Raw genomic sequence first — 18,864 nt, 5'->3', positions numbered from 1 at the left:
CCCCCAACTGAACACAGCATAATGTAGAGACAGAGACCCCAATTCCAGAGATGTATCACTTACTGGGCTGCTTGCTGTAGTTTTGATAAAATCCCTGTTTTTTTATGTAGATTTAGCAGAGCTAAGAAGAGTTCTGAGCTGTGTATAACCTCGCCCACACCACTGATTGGCAGCTTCCTGTGTACACTGTATAATCAGTGCTGGGGGCGGGGTTATACAGATTATCCTGGCTGGCCTGCACAAGACACCTAGTTCGGCAGTGATAAGTTAAAACACTGATTGTATTGAAACTACAGCACACAGCCTAATAAGTGACACATCACCGGAATCAGGACCTCTTCCCCTACATTATTCTGCTCTCAGATTAAATAACAAAGACCTGCTGAAAGATTCCTTTTAATGAGCACTTATTTGCCATAATTAGGTACCTGTACGTCAGTGATATTTGGCGGCTAAAGGGAGGCAAATCTTTTACCTTCCAGTGTCACTGGCGCAACATTTGATTAATAAGGGCTGTTGTGACGACGTGTGCCATGTGATGGAAGTGATTCATGGGCCTCACGTTTAGCCGCCAGATACTACTGATCAATAGTTCAATCATCTTCATTTCTGGACAGCCTCAGAGCAGCGCTCACAACTAGGAAAAAGCTTGTAAACACTCCGCATATTGAGCCACTGTGTTGACCGATCATTTTTGGCAATGAGATGTAAATGATTCTGGACAGCCTCAGAGCAGCGCTCACAAGAAGGAAAGAGCTTGTAAACACTGCGCACGTTCAACCTCTACTCCTAAATGGCAGCGTTGGCTGGTCACCTTTTGGCGATGAGCTATAAACCATTCTGGACAGGTTCAGAGCTGCGCTCACAACTACAAAAAAAGCTTGTAAACACTGCGCATATTTAGCCACTCCTAAATGGCAGCATTGGCCGGTCACCTTAGCAATGAGCTGTAAACCATTCCAGACAGCTTCAGAGCTGCACTCATGAGAAGGAAAGAGCTTGTAAACACTGCGCATGTTTAGTCACTACTTGTAAATTTCAGCGTTGGCTGGTCACCTACTAGTAATGAGCTGTAAACGATTTTGGAGAGCCTCAGAGCAGCGCTCACAATTAGGAAAAAGCTTGTAAACATTGCGCATGATCAGCTACTGCGTTGGACGATCACCTTTGGCAGTGAGCTGTAAACAATTCTCGTCAGCCTCAGAGCAGCGCTCGCAACCAGGAAAAAGCTTGTAAACACTGCGCAGGTTCAGTCACACCTCTTAAATGGCAGAGTTGGCCAATCACCTTTGAGCAATGAGCTGTAAACTATTCTGGACAGCCTCAGAGCAGCGCTCGCAATTAGGAAAAAGCTTGTAAATGCTGCCCATGTTCAGCCATTCCTCATACATCACAGCGTTGGCCGGTCACCTTGGCAATGAGCTGCAAACAATTCTGGACAACCTCAGAGCAGCGCTCACAATTAGGAAAAAGCTTGTAAACTCCGCGTCTGTTCAGCCACTGCATTGGCCAATCATTTTTGGCAATGAGCTGTAAAGAATGCTAGACAGCCTCAGAGCAGCGCTTACAATTAGGAAAAAGCTTGTAAACACTGCACCTTTTCAGCCACTCCTCCTAAATGGCAGCGTTGGCCGGTCTCCTTGGCAATGAGCTGGAGACGATTCTGGACTGTCTCAGAGCTGCGCTCACAAGAAGGAAAGAGCTTGTAAACACTGCACAGGTTCAGCCACTGCATTGGCTGGTCACCTTTTGGCAACGAGCTGTAAAGAGTTTTGGACAGCTCAAAGAGCAGCGCTTACAATTAGGAAAAAGCTTGTAAACACTGCACAGGTTCAGCCACTGCATTGGCCGATCATCTTTGGCAATGAGCTGTAAACGATTCTGGACAACCTCAGTGCAGCGCTTACAATTAGGAAAAAGCTTGTAAATGCTGCACCTTTTAAGCCACGAAATGGCAGCATTGGCCTTCCTTGGCAATGAACTGTAAACAATCAAAAAATAGTATAGTGATAAGAGAACAGGGACAAATTTTTCTAAAAAAAAAATACTTTATAAGGGGCAAATAACCCTTTAGGGATTTTTACCAGGGACTCGTTATCGATCAAACGAATGTTCTTAGGAATGTGGGGTCTTGATTATTTGCTGTTACTGATCATCCCCTGATTTTATTACTTAGGTGAGAAAATCAAGGAACTGAAGCAAGACTACGAGAAATTTTAGAGGTCACTCCCAAGATTCAGAAACCGGACGACACGCCTCCGCCGTCATCCTCATCACGCCAGTCCCGTTTTGCGGCGGCGTCACCACCGTCCTGTTCAGATATAAAGACTTTGATGAACTTGAAATGATCGGACCAGGACCGTGACCCCTCCGTATTGTGTATAGTGAAGAATCCGGGCTATCCTCGACATTGGTGTCCTCTGTCCATTCATGGGTAAATGCAGCAATCGCACAGACCCGATCACGTACGCAGAATGCCGGGTATAGTTCTAATAAAGAGAATATTTCCATGTATTAACCGTTTCCTGATTTTACCATATTCAATGCTGATATCTGCTGGCGTCATCACTAAGTCCACATGGGATGGAATCGTTGTGGATCTGATCATCGTTGCCGATTTAACCCCCTTTCAAGAGCGCCAAATCCAGTGATTGCCGCACTCTGTGCCATTAAAAGGGGTTTCCCAGTATATGACGTTGATTGCCGTCCTTGGTGATCGGTGGAGACGCCTTCGCATGGACACCTATATCTTCCTACCCACATAGGGAGTGGACATCTTTGTTGAATTGGGTATATCACAGTCGCCTACACCTCCCGATAAGGGTGTACTGACTTATCTTATTGTTTGACTGTACATACATTGTTGAGGGAGAAAGGGATGGAGCAAGTTTGTGAGGTAAATCCGGAGAGATGACGATAAATCATGATATTCAAGTATGTCAGGAAGCCCTCTCCTGGTGTCACCCCCCCTTTCCTTCACACAACTGGTTTAGCAACAAATCCCATGGCCATGTCCTGTGATATGGAGATGAGGTGGTGTGGGAACAATGGACACAGGATGACTCCCTGCCGTCACCCTGTAGTAGGAGCTGCTAGCTAGTTAGCAAGGCTATGGAAATAGCCAGACAGAACGACTCCAGTAAAAAATGGTTCATATCTCGCAAGCCATATTTCCGATAAATATGGCAACCATAAAAATGGTGTGTCTGCATGCGGACGATGCCGGCACACCCTTTTTATGGGAGCAGGACATTGGGAAATGCCCCAGGCGTGATATCAGCCAATGGGGAACTGGCAGACAGGTCATGAGTCCCCTCGTTCTGTAGCTAAATTCATAACTGTCACAATGAGAGCATTGGCGTCCGCCTACGACGCTCCCAGGCAAAGTTATGGCCATATTCCATGTTGGGATATTGTCCATAACTCAAGCCAGGGGTGGAGCAGTGCTCCCTGTGAGGTCACGAAGGTAGGAGGGGACCTGGATCTGCCCAGGTTGATAACCCTACTTCGGCCATTTTCCAGGGTTCTTCTGCTCGGGGGCCTGGTTGGGAAAGACCTGTGAGGGAGTTCCTGGAAACCTGGTCTACAGCGCCCCCCTGTGGCCAGACGCAACAAGGTAACTGCTGGAACTGTGTATGCCTGTTTGTAAACCATGCTTTATCTGTAACTGTACTCTGACATATGTATATTCTGTAGATTCCCTATTGTATATATTGTAGTTTCTAGTGTGCTTTAGGCTGATTAAATTATATAATTAATCTTGGGCTGTTCTGTTATCTCGATCTTGAATCCCACGTCCGTGTGTTCGGCTAATAGTTACCGTGAAGCGGTTGGTGGCAGCGAGTTTGTGCCAAGGATTATTGTGGGGAGGCCAGTGAGATTCGGGGAGATTTTATATATTCCGCCCGCGGAGGTCGGGGGAATATATACCCTACTCTCACCGGGGACCCTTCAATAATCGGCATAAGTAGTATAGCGGCCTCCTTGCTTATTGTCGGGCAATTCCATAATTGGCCTGACTATAAGAGGGGCGCTAGAGAGCGCGTCACGTGCTCTGTCTGTCGGTCGGGAGGTATAAAGGAGGGGTGACCCCCACTTGTTACCCCCCGATTGTGACGTACTGGTAGCCAGCGCGGGGGATTTCTGAGTGACCCCCCGGTGGTTTGTGACATATTGGTGGCATAGCGGTGGGATCGAGATAATAGTGTGTGTGAGTGTGAGACCCATACTCCCAGACACTAAAGACTGCCTGCAGCAGCTGTGGCTGCTGGGGTCTTCAGACTAGCTCAACACTAGAGTGTCAGAGTGCAGATACTGTAAGGTGTGTGGAGGCATCAGGTGTCAGTTCTGTGTCAGTGACCAAAAGTCTGCAAGAATGGCTGATGGCACCAGGAGCAGAGCTATGCAACTGGCCAATGCTAAGGCAGGAGCCGAAGAGAGGGAGGACGGTGCTGTGGACAGCAATGAGGAGGTTGCCCACGAGTCCTCCAGGAGCTCGACGCCAGAAAACCGTTCTGCCGAGGACATTGCGCAACCTGGCACTGCTGGACAAGATGAGGAGGAGCTCACCCAAGGTTCCTCAACGAGCCAGATGCCAGCCCTCCGCTCTGAAAGGGACAGTGAATCACCAGGCTCCGCAGCGTGCCGCAGATCACCACGTGCCATTCCACCGAGCCTGGGAGGCTCGGATAGCCTTCTTCAAATGGCTATGGCCCTTCTCCAGGCTGGAGACCAGAGGGGCTACAAGGAACTCCTGGCAGAGCGCAGGGCAGAGCGGCACGCAGAGCGTGAGGCTGCGGAGCGAGAGCGGCAGGCAGCGCGTGAAGAGCGAGAGCAAGAGCGACAGGCAGACCGTGACTACCAGCTGCAGCTAGCTCAGCTCCGGCCCTCATCAGCCACATGTGACCTTCAAAACACCAAACTTCCAAAGGTCCGTGTTGAGGACTTCCCAGTGCTGGAGAAGGATGGAGACTTGGACTCTTTCCTGACTGCTTTTGAACGGACTTGCTTGCAGCACCATCTGAACAAGGACCAGTGGGCCAAATACCTGACCCCCCGTTTAAGGGGTAAGGCCCTGGATGTCCTTGGGGACTTGCCTGCTGAGGCAGATCAGGGCTACGACACCATCAAGCGGGCCCTGATCCAACAGTACAACCTCACTCCAGAGTCCTACCGCAAGAAGTTCCGGAGCCTACAGAAGGGACCAAAGGACTCCTGGGCTGACCACAGGCGGGCACTTGCCCGAGCTGCCGACCACTGGACCCAAGGCCTGCAGCTTTCCACCGGACCGGAGATCCTGGACTTGTTCATCACGGAGCAACTCTTGTGGAACTGCCCTGAGGATCTCCGCCAGTTCATCCGAGACCAGAAGCCAAAGGGGTCCACGGCTACAGCTGCCCTTGCCGATGACTACACCAACAACCGGGCCCCTGAGGCCAGGAGAGCGGCCACCAGCAGCACCTGGAGAGGGGGTAAGATGAATTCTGCGACTGCCCCACCTGCCCCTAGACTGCAGGGGGTGTCCCCCTCAACTCCCCTCTCCAGGCCCGTGGCAGAACCAAGACGGTGCCACCAGTGCAACCTACCTGGACACTTCAAGGCCATGTGCCCTCAGCGTCCCAAGGCCCCGGCTCCGTCCCCGTCCCAAGGGCCGCCCAAGGTGTATTGTGTGGGTGGGGGTGGTGGTAGGTCCCTGGACAGCTTCCAACCTGTCACCGTCGGCCGGTCTGTGACCATAGGACTGCGAGACAGCGCCTCGGAGGTGACTCTGGTGCGGCCTGAGATGGTGTCCCCCCAAGACTTGATCCCTGGAAAAACCCTCGCTGTCTCCGGGATTGGAGGCACTGACCCGGCGCTGCCTGTTGCTGACATTTATGTGGACTGGGGCGCAGGGCGAGGGGTGAGGGAGGTGGGGGTAACTGATCGGATCCCTGCAAACGTGCTACTTGGGACAGATTTGGGGCAGATAACCTCCCAGTTTGGGCCGCAACCAAGGGCTGAACCTTCAGCCAGTACTGACATGACTCCTGACAATGTTAATGTGTTATCTATGAATGATGTGAGAGAGGGGGGAGTGAACTCTGATATTTCTGCTTGCACAGACACCATAGACACACACGCAGCTGCAGCTGTGACAGGAGGGGAGGGGGTCAGAGAAAGGTGTGACAATGCCTCTACAAGTAACCAGCCTGTGAGCTGGGATCTGTTGCCCTCTGCAGGGATAAGCAGAGAGCAGGGTGCTGCAGGGGGAGGACCAGTGTGTGGGGTGGGGGCTACCACAGCAAATGTGGGGTCCCCAGAGATTTCACAGCGGGGTTCTGTTGCTGCAGGAGGGGAACAGGCAGGTGAGATTGGGGCCGGTCCAGGAGCGGAAGTGCTCCCAGGTAAGATCTCGGTGCATGGTTCCCCCACAACCGGGGTGTCAGGAAGCCAGGTAGGTCTGCCTGAACCGGCGACTTGGTCAGGAACGGAGGAGGAGCAGGCACGACCCACGGTCGCAGCGGCTGTGGCCGCTGTCACCCGCAGTGGGAGTGCTGGAAGCCAAGGGGCCTCCCGGAGGTCCGATAGCTCTTCCCCTTCTGACCAAGTGGCAGCCGAGTCAGGTGGAGGCCAGGACACAGGTCCCGGGGTACTGACTGAAGATGTGACAGTCTCGTCGATTCTGGCCACATCTAGTCAGGGGTTTCAGGCAGCGTTAGAAGCTGACGACAGCCTGAAAGCTCTTAAGGAGCAGGCGGCACAGCCTCCCTCGGACTCGGACCCGGAGCGAGTGGTCTGGGACCAAGGACGGCTGTACCGGGCCACGGTCCAGCAGGGTTCACCGGAGGCGTGGCCCAGGGACCAACAGTTGGTGGTACCCTATCCGTTCCGGACGGAGTTGTTGCGGATCGCACATGAGATTCCGATGGCCGGACACCTAGGGATCGCTAAGACCAAGGCCAGGTTAAACCAGCATTTCTACTGGCCAAAAATGGGGGCCGATGTGGCTGCCTACTGCCGTTCGTGTGAAACCTGTCAGAGAGTGGGGAAGGCGGGGCCACGCCCCAAAGCCCCACTGGTATCTCTGCCAATCATCGATGAGCCTTTCAGGAGGGTGGCTGTGGATCTGGTCGGCCCGCTGGCCATCCCCAGCAGCTCCGGGAAACGCTTCATACTGACGGTAGTGGACTATGCCACCCGGTACCCAGAAGCAGTGGCCTTGTCGTCCATTCGGGCTGACAAGGTGGCCACCGCATTGCTGGAGATTTTCTCCCGAGTGGGTTTTCCCCAGGAAATGCTCACTGACCGGGGGACCCAATTCATGTCCCAGCTGATGGAGGCCCTCTGTAAGCAAGTCCAGGTGCGACATCTGGTGGCCAGCCCGTACCATCCACAGACTAATGGCCTGTGCGAGCGGTTCAATGGCACCTTAAAGCAGATGCTTAAGATGTTGGTCGACTCCCATGGGCGTGACTGGGAGCGGTATCTCCCACACCTGTTATTTGCTTACCGGGAGGTTCCACAGGCCTCAACAGGATTCTCACCGTTTGAGCTCCTGTACGGGCGACGTGTGCGGGGCCCCCTGGCTCTGGTGAAAGAGGCTTGGGAAGGGGATTTGGCCACCCCTGGAGTGTCGGTTATCGAGTATGTCATGCGCTTCCGGGACAAAATGCAGGCCTTGACGCAACTGGTACACGACAATATGGCTCAAGCCCAGGCCGATCAGAAGCGTTGGTACGACCAGAACGCTTGTGAGAGGACCTACCAAGTGGGTCAAAAGGTGTGGATACTGGTCCCCGTACCACAGGACAAGCTTCAGGCAGCCTGGGAAGGCCCATACCTCGTGTACCAGCAGCTCAACCCTGTAACGTACCTGGTCACCCTGGACCCTGCCCGTGGAAGGCGGAAGCCCTTCCATGTGAACATGATGAAGGCACATCATGAGCGGGAGGCATGTGCGCTCCCAGTGTGCAACCTGCCCGAGGAGGGAGAAGCGGAAACCCTCTTGGATATGCTAGCCCAGGTTAGGGCAGGCGGATCCATTGAGGATGTGGAGGTTGGCCACCAGCTCTTGGAGGACCAACGGTCCCAGCTGTGGGCCACCCTACACCCCTTCCGGGGGTTGTTTACCAACCAGCCCGGAAGGACTGACTTGGCTGTCCATCACGTGGACACTGGGGATCATCCCCCGATCCGGCGTTCAGCATATCGGGTCTCCCTGGAGGTGCAGCAACACATGCGCCAGGAGATTGACGAGATGCTGAAGCTGGGGGTGATCCAGGCATCCAACAGCGCTTGGGCCTCGCCTGTAGTCCTCGTCCCTAAGAAGGACCGAACCACTCGGTTCTGCGTGGACTACAGGGGGCTCAATGCGGTCACGGTCGCCGATGCGTACCCAATGCCACGCATCGATGACCTGCTCGATCAGTTGGCCGGGGCTCAGTACCTGACCATCATGGATCTGAGCCGGGGATATTGGCAGATCCCCCTGACTCGCAAGGCCAGGGAACGCTCTGCCTTTATTACCCCATTTGGACTGTACGAGTCCACGGTGATGCCATTCGGGATGAGGAATGCCCCTGCCACTTTCCAGCGGATGGTCAACACCCTGCTCAAGGGACTTGAAGGGTACGCGGCCGCGTACCTGGATGACATTGCCGTCTTCAGTCCCACCTGGGAGGACCACCTAGAGCATCTAGCACAGGTGCTCAGGCGGATCCACCGGGCAGGTTTGACCATCAAGCCGGGAAAGTGTCAGCTGGCCATGAGCGAGGTCCAGTACCTCGGTCACCGGGTAGGTGGGAGAACACTGAAGCCCGAGCCTGAGAAAGTGGAAGCCATCGCATCCTGGCCCACCCCCAGGACCAAGAAGCAGGTGATGTCCTTCTTGGGGACCGCTGGGTACTATAGGAGGTTTGTTCCATGCTATAGTAGCCTGGCAAAGCCCTTGACGGACCTCACCAAGAAGAAGCTGCCCTCTGCAGTCGATTGGACAATGGACTGCGAGACAGCCTTCCGGGCCCTAAAGGACGCCCTGTCCAGCCCGCCCGTGCTACAGGCAGCCGACTTCACGCGGCCGTTTGTAGTACAGACCGACGCCAGTGACTTCGGCCTCGGTGCGGTGCTCAGCCAGGTGGACTCTGCGAGCCAAGAGCACCCGGTCTTGTACCTGAGCAGGAAGCTGTTACCAAGGGAAGTTGCCTATTCCACGATGGAGAAGGAGTGCCTGGCCATAGTGTGGGCCCTGCAGCGTCTGCAACCCTATCTATACGGGCGCCACTTCATCGTGGAGACGGACCACAATCCCCTCAGCTGGTTGCACACCGTCTCTGGGACGAATGGGCGATTGTTGCGATGGAGCCTTGCGCTCCAGCAATACAACTTCACCATTCGCCACAAAAGGGGCCGTGACCACGGTAACGCAGACGGGCTGTCCCGACAAGGAGAGGTCGCGGACGGGCGCACGGGGGAACACCGGAGTGTGCTGCCCCCTAGCGCCCTCAAAAGGGGGGAGGTGTGAGGTAAATCCGGAGAGATGACGATAAATCATGATATTCAAGTATGTCAGGAAGCCCTCTCCTGGTGTCACCCCCCCTTTCCTTCACACAACTGGTTTAGCAACAAATCCCATGGCCATGTCCTGTGATATGGAAATGAGGTGGTGTGGGAACAATGGACACAGGATGACTCCCTGCCGTCACCCTGTAGTAGGAGCTGCTAGCTAGTTAGCAAGGCTATGGAAATAGCCAGACAGAACGACTCCAGTAAAAAATGGTTCATATCTCGCAAGCCATATTTCCGATAAATATGGCAACCATAAAAATGGTGTGTCTGCATGTGGACGATGCCGGCACACCCTTTTTATGGGAGCAGGACATTGGGAAATGCCCCAGGCGTGATATCAGCCAATGGGGAACTGGCAGACAGGTCATGAGTCCCCTCGTTCTGTAGCTAAATTCATAACTGTCACAATGAGAGCATTGGCGTCCGCCTACGACGCTCCCAGGCAAAGTTATGGCCCATATTCCATGTTGGGATATTGTCCATAACTCAAGCCAGGGGTGGAGCAGTGCTCCCTGTGAGGTCACGAAGGTAGGAGGGGACCTGGATCTGCCCAGGTTGATAACCCTACTTCGGCCATTTTCCAGGGTTCTTCTGCTCGGGGGCCTGGTTGGGAAAGACCTGTGAGGGAGTTCCTGGAAACCTGGTCTACAGCGCCCCCCTGTGGCCAGACGCAACAAGGTAACTGCTGGAACTGTGTATGCCTGTTTGTAAACCATGCTTTATCTGTAACTGTACTCTGACATATGTATATTCTGTAGATTCCCTATTGTATATATTGTAGTTCTAGTGTGCTTTAGGCTGATTAAATTATATAATTAATCTTGGGCTGTTCTGTTATCTCGATCTTGAATCCCACGTCTGTGTGTTCGGCTAATAGTTACCGTGAAGCGGTTGGTGGCAGCGAGTTTGTGCCAAGGATTATTGTGGGGAGGCCAGTGAGATTCGGGGAGATTTTATATATTCCGCCCGCGGAGGTCGGGGGAATATATACCCTACTCTCACCGGGGACCCTTCAATAATCGGCATAAGTAGTATAGCGGCCTCCTTGCTTATTGTCGGGCAATTCCATAATTGGCCTGACTATAAGAGGGGCGCTAGAGAGCGCGTCACGTGCTCTGTCTGTCGGTCGGGAGGTATAAAGGAGGGGTGACCCCCACTTGTTACCCCCCGATTGTGACGTACTGGTAGCCAGCGCGGGGGATTTCTGAGTGACCCCCCGGTGGTTTGTGACAAAGTTCAACTATTAAATCTCCCAAGACTGAGTGTGCCTGTGTGTAATGCTGGGTCCCTGCTCTCCTCTTCCTGCAGGGACGCGTTATCACTCACCGCCGCGGCCGGCTCCTTCCATGCTGCCCGGCGTCCCTGCCTTTCCCCCACGTGGGTTTCTTCCTCCCGCCTTACGGAGTCTGTGCTCTCCACACAAGGCCTCCGGGAGTGCTCCTAGAGCATGTGAGCGCACCGCTGCCCTCCTCCTATAGCGCCATCGTGTCACTTCTAGGAAGTGCCTATCACTGACAGGCACTGGGTATTTAAGGCACGCTCCCACTAGGGGAGGTGCCTGTTCAACACCCTCAGTCCTATTAGTCGATTCTGTGTAGCGGTCAGGTCACCCTGTCCTGTACTTGGTCCAGTCCTGCCAGTACCTGGCTACCAACCCATCATGCCTGTTGGCACCAGGTTCAAGTTCTGTCCTTCCCGTACCTGCTGCCTATCCTTCCTGTTGGTGCTAGAGACTCTGCCTGTCCGTCCTGCCTGTGCTATCTGCCTTGAACCTCCCTGATGGTCCCTGTCAGCACCTGAAACTCGGTCCTCTCTGCTCCTTTGTCCACCCCTGTCCAGGGGGTCAACTGACACAGTCCTGGTCCTCTACACCACGTAAGGGTAGGCCCGAGATTCCCCTGTGGTCCATTGGGTCCACTTTCACTCACCACAGTACCATCCCCAATGGCGAGCGTTACGTGTATGGTAGAGTGGATAGTCGGCTCAACAAACATGGTTTATGTCGTGGAAGTAGAAAAAAATATAGCACTCACCAGATTACTTTGCTGTGCAGGATCCTGTTTATTGAACAGCGGAGGTTACATGTGCGGAGAGGGCTGGTGGGGAGAGGGAGTGAACGCCGTGGCAGACGACGGCCGTTTCGCACCTGTCTGGTGCTTCAGCTGGTCTGATTAGGTATGACATCATGTCCGTTTTATCCACATCCAAAAGAATGTGGATGATGTCAAATAATTAAAACATATATTAAAAACAAACAATACATGCAAAACTTGAGTTTCAGCAATAATATACAGCAAACATATAGAAATATATACGGATGAAGCCAAATGCTCCTTTAATCAACCTAGAAATACGCTAAGGTCATTTTTATCATTTAACCCTAGGGGGCCTGTTGCATTAAATCTCATAATATATTCAGCCTCCTTTCTTAGTAGAGTTTTATGCGTATCACCTCCCCTGGCATTGGGCTCAACCAATTCTAACCCTGCAAAAGACAATACATCACAATGACCTTAGCGTATTTCTAGGTTGATTAAAGGAGCATTTGGCTTCATCCGTATATATTTCTATATGTTTGCTGTATATTATTGCTGAAACTCAAGTTTTGCATGTATTGTTTGTTTTTAATATATGTTTTAATTATTTGACATCATCCACATTCTTTTGGATGTGGATAAAACGGACATGATGTCATACCTAATCAGACCAGCTGAAGCACCAGACAGGTGCGAAACGGCCGTCGTCTGCCACGGCGTTCACTCCCTCTCCCCACCAGCCCTCTCCGCACATGTAACCTCCGCTGTTCAATAAACAGGATCCTGCACAGCAAAGTAATCTGGTGAGTGCTATATTTTTTTCTACTTCCACGCGATATTTGCTACCTTTGGATATAAGCACCCCAGTGTTTGCCTCTAGCCTCTGAATACGAGACTTTCTCCTACATTGGATAGAATGGCTGGCTATATGTATAGTAGTGCCCTGGAAAATCTCTCTCATATATCTGAATGATTGCCTGTTTCTTTGTCGCTCCATTGGGAGACCCAGACAATTGGGTGTATAGCTTCTGCCTCCGGAGGCCACACAAAGTATTACACTTTAAAAAGTGTAACCCCTCCCCTCTGCTATACACCCTCCCGTGCATCACGGGCTCATCAGTTTTTATGTTTTGTGTTGAAGGAGGCACACATGCACACAATGCTCCACAATTTAGTCAGCAGCAGCTGCTGATTATATCGGATGGAAGAAAAGAGGGCCCATAAGGTCCCCCGGCATGCTCCCTTCTCACCCCACTCAGGTCGGCGGTGTTGTTAAGGTTGAGGTACCCATTGCGGGTACACAGGCAGGAGCCACATGCTGTTTTCCTTCCCCATCCCTTAGGGGCTCTGGGGAAGTGGGATCCTAACCGGTCATCCAGCCACTGGGACCGGGCTCCCTCCGCAGCCCCTGGGGGAATCTGCCGGACAGGAGACGGAGTATCGTCAGGGACATGGCCCTGCATCTACAGGTACTCTGTGTCCCCGTTGGGACGGTGCATGAAGCACCTTGGCCTCAGACGCAGCTGCGACTGCGGTGTGGATTTTTTGTCTGGGACTACCGCGCCGACCGTGCCTGTTTGTCGGCCGCGGTTTATACTTTAGTCCCCGGCTTTTGCGGCCTAGTGTGTTCTAGTGTGTTAAACTCCCGCCCCTGAGCCTGCCAGTCAGGGAGAAAGGCGGGACGGTCGGTATGATGCCGACAGTGAGGGCTGGAGCACACTTCGCTGTCCTCCGCCCCCCTCACTGATCTCTATGGGCCACCAGGTTCCCGCACTTTTGCGGTTCCGCCCACGGCTCTCTCCTCCCCTCGGAACGCCGGCAGCCATTGTTATAATTCTGCCGGTGGAGGATCTCAGAATCTGCAAAGGTTTCCCACTGCTCTGGGACAGGGGGATCCTAACCGGTCGCCATGCACTGGGACCGGGCTCCATCCGCAGCCCCTGGGGGATTCTGACGGACAGGAGACTGGACATCATCAGGGACAGAGCCCTGCATCATAAGGTACTCTGTGTCCCCTGAGGGGCGGTGCATGCAGCATCTGTGTTACAAATGCCGCAGCGGTTGCTGAGTGGTTTGTGAGACTGGGACTACCGCGCCGACCGCGCCATGTTTGCCGGCCGTGTTTTTAAATTTAGTCCCCGGCTCTTGCGGCCTAGTACCATATACTCCCGTTCTCGGGCCTGCCAGTCAGGGGTAACGACGGGACGGCCGACTGGACGTCGGCAGGGAGGGCTGGAGCATACGTTGGTATCCTCCTTCCCCCTCACTGAGCACTGTGGGGCACCAGTTTTCAGGTGCTGACCCCCCTTGGTGCCGCAGTGTATATATATATATGTTTATTTATATGGTATATGCTCTCACTGTTCGGCAGCATTATTTGCTTTTGGCTGTATACCCTCACTGAATACTCTGCGGACGACATGCTGTTGTCTGCTCTTAAAGAGTAAGGGTGCCAAGGCACTGGCTTATTTTACAACCTGTACCTCTTGTGCGGCTATATTACAGGCAGGTTCCACATACCCTCATTGTGTACAATGCTTGGCCCCGAGGGCACTCACTCAGACGGAGCCTCCGGCACTGGTGGGACCCTCGGCCAGGTGGTACCGCCGGTTTCCACTGCACAGATGACAGGGACAGAGTTTGCATGATGGAATCAGCAAATCTCTGAGTAGCTTTCACATTCCAGGACTCAGTCTATGGACAGAGGGTCTGCTAAGATACTGGAAGCCTTGCAGTCCAGACCGATAACACAGGGCCAGGGAGTTCATCGCTCCCGGGTCCCTCTGGGTCGGTACAACAAGGGGCTCCTGGGGTAACACCCAGATCCCACGGTGAGAACTCCGTCACGGACCGCGGCCTCTGATAGGCTAAGCGGGCCCGCTGGGAACCTTCCCCGACTTCATCAGGAGTGCGTGTTTCGATCACTCTAACTCCAGAGGGGCCGTCCAGAAGCACAGAACTTTACGGACAAGCGCTTACTAAGCGCCTTATGGACACGCGTTACCCTTTTCCCCCCTGACGTTGTTAAGGGTTGGGCTCAGTGTCACAGGGTGGATTCTCCAGTCTCTAGGCTGGCGGCTAGATCCGTAGTATTAGTGGCAGATGCCATCTCTCACGAATGCCACTGACAGGCAAATAAAGCTTATGATGAAATCCATCTATGAAGCCATAGTCGCATCTTTTGCTCCAGCCTTCGCAGCCGTGAGGGCACTCCAAGCTATCTCAACTTCTCTGGCTGAGATTATTGCGGTTGCACATACCTCTGCCCCGCAGGTTGTGTCCTTCACTTCTCAGGCGTAGGTTTTTTCGTTCTACGCCATGAACGCCGTTCCTGGACTCTGCGAGCCGTACAGCGGTAGCATCCACCAATTCAGTGGCAGTCTGCAGGGCCATGTGGCTACGTGAATGGAAGGCAGACTCTGCTTCCAAGAAGTTCTTAACCGGTTTGCCATTTTCTGGCGACCGTTTGTTTGACGAGCAATTGGATGAAGTTACTAGACAGTCCAAGGGAAAGGTATCGTCCTTGCCCCAGTCCAAAGGTTTCGGTCATTTCGGTCCTCAGCAAAGTTCCGTTCCTCCACGTCCAACAGGTCAGAGGAGGGCTACAGGAACTCTTCTGCATGGCGGTCTAAGTCACAAGGTGGCTTCCTCATGACTTCGGCCTCACCAAGACCGCGTCCTCGGTCGGTGGCAGGCTCTCCCGCTTTTGCGACGCCTGGTGGCCACATGTCCAAGACCGATGGGTGAGAGACATTCTGTCTCAAGGTTACAGGATAGAGCTCTGCTCTCGTCCTCCGACTAGTTTCTTCAAAACATCTCCGCCCCCCGAGCGAGCCGATGCACTTTTTCAGGCGGTGAACACTCTGAAGCCTCGATGTCACAAGGAGACTTCCTAGCATCAATTGACATCAAGGATGCTTATCTCCATGTGCCGATCGCACCCGAGCTTCAACGCTTTCTGCGTTTCGCCATCAGGGACGAACACTTCAGTTCGTGGCACTGCCATTCGGCCTGGCGACAGCCCCACGGATCTTCACCAAGGTCATGGCAGCAGTGGTGGCGGTCCTACAGGGCCACTCGGTGATCACTTACCTAGACGATCTTCTAGTCAAGACACCCTCCTGGGTGGCATGTCAACTCAACCTGACCATTGCTCTGGAGACCCTCCAGGGGTTCGGGTGGATCATCAAATTTCCAAGGTCAAAACTGACACCGACCCAATCACTGACTTGCCTCGGGATGGAGTTTCATACTCTCTCAGCGATAGTGAAGCTTCCGCTGCATAGTCAGCGTTCACTACAGACAGGGGTGCAATCTCTCCTTCGGGCCCAGTCACCCCTTGAGGCGCCTCATGCACTTTCTAAGGAAGATGGTGGCAGCAAGGGAGGCAGTTCCCTTGCGCAGTTTTCGTCTGCGTCCGATTCTATCGGACACCGCAAATGGGACAGGAGGTCGACGTCCCTAGACAAGAACGTCTCTCTTTCCCTTGCAGCAAAACCTCTCTTCAGTGGTGTCTTCTTTCCACTTCCTGGGCGGAGGAAAAATCCTTCCGGCCCCCAGCTGAGGCTGTGGTCACGACGGACGCGAGTCTGTCAGGGTGGGGAGCGGTCTTCCTCCACCACTCGGCTCAGGGAACCTGGACTCCGACAGAGTCCTCCCTTCAGATCAATGTTCTGGAGATAAGGGCAGTGGATCTAGCCCTAAAGGTGTTCCAGCGGTGGCTGGAGGGCAGGCAGATCCGAATTCAGTCGGACAACGCCACGACAGTTGCGTACATCAACCACCAGGGCGGCACACGCGCAGTCGTCAAGCCTTCCGAGCAGTTCGGCGGATTCGGCTGTGGGCGGAAGCCACAGTCTCCACCATCTCCGCAGTTCACATCCCGGGCGTAGAAAACTGGGAAGCAGTTTTCTCAGTCGCCAGGGCATGGACGCAGGGGAATGGTCTCTTCACCCGGACGTGTTTCTAGAGATCTGTTGCCGCCGGGGAACGCCGGACGTCGATCTAATGGCGTCTTGGCACAACAACAAAGTCCCGGCATTCATGGCTTGGTCCAAGGATCACAGAGCTCTGGCGGCAGACGCGCTAGTTCACGACTGGTCGCAGTTTCGACTGCCTTATGTTTTTCCTCCTCTGGCACTACTGCCCAGAGTGTTACGCAAGATCAGGTAAGACTGTCGCCGCGCCATCCTCGTCGCTCCAGACTGGCCGAGGTGATCGTGGTACCCGGATCTGTGGCACCTCACGGTGGGTCAACCGTGGACGCTCCCAGACCGACCAGACTTGCTGCCTCAAGGGCCATATTTCCTTCTGAATTCTGCGGCTCTAAACCTGACTGTGTGGCCATTGAGTCCTGGCTCCTAGCGTCATCAGGGATATCTCCAGATGTCATTGCCACCATGAGACAGGCCAGGAAACCAACGTCCGCCAAGATCTATCACAGGACTTGGAGGATCTTCTTATCCTGGTGCTCTGATCAGGGTTTTACTCCTTGGCCGTTTGCCTTGCCCACTTTTCTTCCTTTCCTTCAATCCGGAATGGACAAGGGCTTGTCTCTCGGCTCTCTCAAGGGACAAGTATCGGCGCTTTCCGGTCCCACCTTACAAGCGTCCGTTTACACCCTCGGATCTTATCAGGGTGCTGACGACTCTTCAGAAGCCACTTTTCGAGCCGATGCGGGATCTCTCTATCTCGCCTTTCGCAAAGGGTGGCCTTTCTAATGGCAGTCACATCACTCAGAAGAGTGTCTCAGCTAGCAGCGCTGTCATGCAAAGCCCCCTTCCTGGTGTTTCACCAGGATAGGGTGGTTCTACGTCCGGTCCGGACTTTCTCCCTAAGGTATCCCCGTTTCATCTCAATCAGGATATCGTCTCCCCCTCTTTGGGTCCGCATCCAGTTCACCAAGGTGAAAAGGATTTGCATTTATTAGATCTGGTGAGAGCACTCCGGCTCTACATTTCTCGCACGGCGCCCCTGCGCCGGTCTGATGCGCTCTTGTCCTTATCGCGGGCCAGAGTAAGGGATTTCAGGTTTTCAAGTCAACCTTGGCTCGGTGGATCAAGGAACCGATTCTTGAAGCCTACCGTTCTTTTAGGCTTCCGATTCCTGCAGGGCTGAAGGCCCATTCTACCAGAGCCGTCGGTGTCCTGGGCATTGCGACACCAGGCTACGGCTCGGCAGGTGTGTCAGGCGGCTACCTGGTCGAGTCTGCACACTTTCATGAAACACTATCAGGTGCATGCCTATGCTTCGGCAGACGCCAGTCTAGGTAGGCGAGTCCTCCAGGCGGCAGTTGCCCACCTGTAAGAGGGGGCCGTTTTTCGGCTCTTTTTATCGAGGTATTCTTTTACCCACCCAGGGATTGCTTTTGGACATCCCAATTGTCTGGGTCTCCCAATGGAGCGACAAAGAAGAAGGGAATTTTGTTTACTTACCGTAAATTCCTTTTCTTCTAGCTCCTATTGGGAGACCCAGCACCCGCCCCTGTTCCCTTCGGGCTCTTGTTCTTTTGTGTACACATGTTCTTCAGGTTGAATTGTTCTTTTGGTTCATGGTTTCAGTTCTCCGAACATCCTTCGGATTGAATTTACCTTAGACCAATTTATAAGTTTCCTCCTTCCTGCTTTGGCACCAAAACTGATGAGCCCGTGATGCACGGGAGGGTGTATAGGCAGAGGGGAGGGGTTACACTTTTTAAAGTGTAATACTTTGTGTGGCCTCCGGAGGCAGAAGCTATACACCCAATTGTCTGGGTCTCCCAATAGGAGCTAGAAGAAAAGGAATTTACGGTAAGTAAACAAAATTCCCTTCTTTCCTTGCCGGTGAGCACACTCTTTAAAAGCCAGAAGATTGTAGAAGTCTACGATATATTAACAGATGGCTGAACTGGATACTATGGAGGTCGGAGAATCTAACAGCAATGGGCTAGGACTTTTGGCGGGGAGGGAGGACGCTAATACGTTCTTTCTTGAATGCAATAGCAAAACGGATACGGACATTTTAAGTGTTAAATCACTAGAATTAAAAATCTCTAATTTAGCAGAAAAAGAAATTTCCCTCTTTTGGTCGGCCCAATCACTCAGATCTTATAAGGACTGTAAACGTGTCCCTAGGGGCTTGAGTGTCATGAAAACCATCTCTTTCTATCAAGATGATATTGATTTTAAGGGTTTATGGAATGAAGTTCAGAATGAATGTTCTCTCAAATTTTTGGATCTTGTTTTGCAAAAAAATGAACAAGAACATGCTAAAGTTACTGCTGAACTGATTAGATTAAGGAAAGAGC

At 53.0% G+C, this 18,864-nt stretch overlaps 1 protein-coding gene across 1 annotated transcript in view; it reads left to right on the top strand.

Annotated features, from left to right (window-relative positions):
• HAUS7 (HAUS augmin like complex subunit 7) overlaps positions 1-2,514 on the top strand; it is a 28,664-nt gene extending 26,150 nt beyond the window's left edge. Inside the window, exon 10 of the mRNA XM_075322868.1 lies at positions 2,177-2,514. Coding sequence (XP_075178983.1) covers positions 2,177-2,220 — 44 coding nt within the window. The 3' untranslated portion in view covers positions 2,221-2,514. The remainder of the gene's footprint in view (positions 1-2,176) is intronic.
• The last annotated feature ends 16,350 nt before the right edge of the window (positions 2,515-18,864 follow it).

This window comes from Anomaloglossus baeobatrachus, chromosome 9 (assembly GCF_048569485.1).
Source record: "Anomaloglossus baeobatrachus isolate aAnoBae1 chromosome 9, aAnoBae1.hap1, whole genome shotgun sequence".
In the NCBI taxonomy this organism is placed as follows: Eukaryota; Metazoa; Chordata; class Amphibia; order Anura; family Aromobatidae; genus Anomaloglossus; species Anomaloglossus baeobatrachus.
The sequence above is the reverse complement of the archived record's forward strand: the minus strand, read 5'-3'. Positions and strand labels throughout refer to the sequence as shown.